The following is a 3291-nucleotide window of genomic DNA, read 5'->3' on the forward strand; positions in this document are numbered from 1 at the left end:
TGTAATTGTCTCTTGAGTGTAGTTGTCAATTGTAAGGAGGAGTAGGGTCATCCGGAGGGAACAGTGTCGATTTCAGTAGACCGGGGGATTGCTGTTGAGCTTGAGGAGCGCCTTCAGTTCCACTAGGACGAGTGGTGATGACAACAGCATCTGTGAGTAGCTCGGGAAGATCGCTGTTGAGCAGCCAGGGGGAGGACACGAGCAAGATATTCAATGTAAAGTGGGAGATGTGACATGCACTATAAATTGAATTATTCTACCTCTCCAATAGGGGGGACCCAGTCTATATATTTATTGTTGTTACTACTATTGCTATCATCAGTCAGCGTATTCCTCTTGAGTGTAGTTGTCAATGGTAAGGAGGGTAGGTCATCCGGAGGGAACAGTGTCGATTTCAATATATCGGGGGACTGGTGTTAAGCTTGAGGAGCGCCTCTAGTTTCATTAGGACGAGTGGTGATGACAACAGCATCCGTCAGCAGTTCGGGAAGATCGCTGTTGAGCAGCCAGGGGGAGGACACGAGCAAGATATTCAATGTGAAGTGGGAGACGTGACATGCGCTATAAATTGAACTAAAATGAGCTTGGCCCGATTCGAACGGACAACCGTCTGATCTGGAGTCAGATGCTCTACCGTTGAGCCACAAGCCCTAGTGCTTCAATGAGGGATACTTGTGCGACGCCCTGTATCGCTGAGCTCATGATCCATTTGCGGATTGTGGAAGGAGTCATTTAAATTTTAAAACTTGCATCCAAACAGGAGTCGTCTCGACTTTGCGCATTTCGGTAAAGTCGATCACGTCATTTTCCCCAATCTCAACCGTACGTAAATGCAACGACAACAACCACTAATTCAGATGACCACCTTCACCGCGCATTCGGATGAAGTCCTATGTTGTCGCCTTGGACTTGCATCGGGGAGGCTGCTGGTGACCGGTGGGGTTGATGAAAGAGTTAATGTATGGCGAATTGAGAAGACTGGCAACTCCGCAGTGATGTCGCTCAGTGGTAAGACTCATTCTGACAACAACACTCTTGCGGTGCGGGCTCAGGTCACAACAGCGCGGTGTCGTGTGCTGTGTTCGACCGGCAAGAAAAAATAATCGCTTCCGGTTGCACAGGTGGCGGCATCAAAGTCTGGGACGTGGCTTCGTCGGAACTAGTGAGCACCAGTGTGGAGGGGGGGGGGGGAATATGCACATGGTCAACTACATGTGTCGGTGACAATATGAAAATCTGAGGAAATTTTGGTAGATCGTATTGGTTTCCGAATTTGTATGTGAACTTCTATAATTAGTGAGGAAACTCCTGAGCTCAGCTGAGGGAAGCGGACATATATTCTACACCTATACAGATTGAGCCCGTCGAACCCTCGAAAGCCTTGGAATTTCGTGAGAATTGTGGTATTAAGAATGTGAGATAAATTGTAGGTTGCCTCCCTGCCCGGCCACAAAACGGAATGCACTACAGTAGAGTTCCACCCTTACGGGAGCTTCTTTGCTACGGCATCTGCTGACACTAATATCAAGGTATACGTGGGTTGTCGGATTCACCGTGTTGGGAAGTGATTCTTCTCCCATCAGAGAGCCTTCATTCTAGGTTATTGGAGTTTCACCCGTTTAACGTGAAGTGGTGTAATACTCCATGGAAACTATAAGACGTATATGTTTCCGCGAACACCGACAAAACACTTGTTTTCTACCAAGTATATAACTTTTATTATAAATTTCGTATTCCCTATTCTTATTCATAATTGCTCTACATTGGAGTTTCACCCGTTTTACGTGAAGTGGCGTGATACTCGGTGAAAAACGCGATATTCGCGGCGCTATGCAGTAGTCGTGAAATATATTTTTCACTAGTGTTTTTCATATCACTAGGGTGAAACTCCATCATATTCTTTTACTGCTAGAGAAAGTGAAGATACATATTTTAACAACATGAAAGTGCGAGTGGCGCATGTATACAAAATTTCAGTTCAGTTTGAGCTCTGGAGAAAAATTATGGCGGTGACATGAAATAAAATTTTTGGAATGCGCACACTGTGTGGTTTAAATCGTTTGTATGGAAAATCGTTCAGAATAATTCTGGTATATGAGCTCGGCTAGAATCGAACTGGCGATTGTCGGATCTAGAGCCCAGTGCTCTACTGTTGGACCATAATTCTTGATAATGTTTTCGAGCCTAAATTGTATCATGTAAATAATCAAGCCCACATTTCTCCTCAGATTTGGGATCTGCGCCAACAGAAGTGCGTACAGATATATCGAGGTCATCAGTCAGGAAGTAACCGGCATAATTTCGTGGCGAGTGACGGAAAAATACGGGTTGTGAGTTACTGCGTTCTCCTGCATGTATCGCATCCTCTCCACTGTCGTAGGTTAGATTTTCCCCACACGGCAAGTGGCTGGTCGGAGGCGGTAGTGACGGCTCTGTAAGGCTGTGGGATCTCAGCGCTGGGAAACTGTTGAAGGATATGGAGGACCCCCACAGAGATGCTGTAAGTCACCTGGGCTGTCGCCTCTGTTTGTGTTAAACGGAGTTTCATCCGTTTCACGTGAAGTGGGGTAATACTCCATGTGAAAAGCCCCGATATTTGCGATATGAAGTGAATTGAAAATACTTGGGGAATTACACCGGACAAATCACCCCATATCACGTAAAACATATCACGTGTTGCTCACATGCGTTTTTCGCGAAGTGAAATATGTTTTTCATATAACTAGGGTGAAACTCCATCATTATGGTCTATCCAGGTTACCGCCTTGGACTTTCACCCTGCTGATTTCTACTTGGTTTCGGGCTCCAGCGATAGAACTTGCAAGCTGTGGAACTGCGATACTTTCTCTATTGCTGGTAGTATCTAAAATCTTCAGCGTGCGTAAAACGTATCTTTAGGAACATCTGAAGTCGATCACTCAGCCGTGAAGTTGGTGAAGTTTCGGCCCGACGGGGCCTCGTTGCTCCACGCATCCCAGGTGACGATGATTTCGATTCTAAACGTTCGATTCAATGGAGTTGGAGGACATCTCTTTACGGGAAGTGGAATGTGAAATATGTTTCTCACTAAAGGTTTTTCATATCACCTGTGGAACACTACACGTGTTTGCGCGTTGTTTTTCATGATGTGAATTTAGGAATTTTTCTCACGCGTTGTTTACTGCCCACATGTGTTTTTCGCGAAGTGAAGTGTGTAATATGTTTTTCACTAGGGTGAAACTCCGACAAAATTTTATAGGATGCTCTGAAAGTCTTCTCCTGGGACCCGAACTTCTGCCGTATCGCATGCGA

General features: G+C 45.5%; 1 protein-coding gene and 1 non-coding gene across 2 annotated transcripts; one reads left to right on the top strand and one right to left on the bottom strand.

Moving 5' to 3' along the window:
• Positions 1-579: 579 nt before the first annotated feature.
• Positions 580-651, bottom strand: Pmar_PMAR024685. Its single transcript has one exon. It is a non-coding gene; the product is annotated as a tRNA-Trp (tRNA).
• Positions 652-830: 179 nt separating this feature from the next.
• Positions 831-2867, top strand: Pmar_PMAR024686 (eukaryotic translation initiation factor 3 subunit, putative; the record flags this gene model as incomplete). The annotated part of the gene is made up of 5 exons (XM_002764482.1): positions 831-1008; positions 1053-1162; positions 1431-1535; positions 2381-2500; positions 2757-2867. The coding sequence occupies 5 exons, from the start codon at positions 831-833 to the stop codon at positions 2865-2867; spliced, it is 624 nt and encodes a 207-aa protein (XP_002764528.1).
• Between the last annotated feature and the right edge of the window lie 424 nt (positions 2868-3291).

Source organism: Perkinsus marinus, assembly GCF_000006405.1.
Source record: "Perkinsus marinus ATCC 50983 genomic scaffold scf_1104296977064, whole genome shotgun sequence".
Taxonomy (NCBI): Eukaryota; Perkinsozoa; order Perkinsida; family Perkinsidae; genus Perkinsus; species Perkinsus marinus.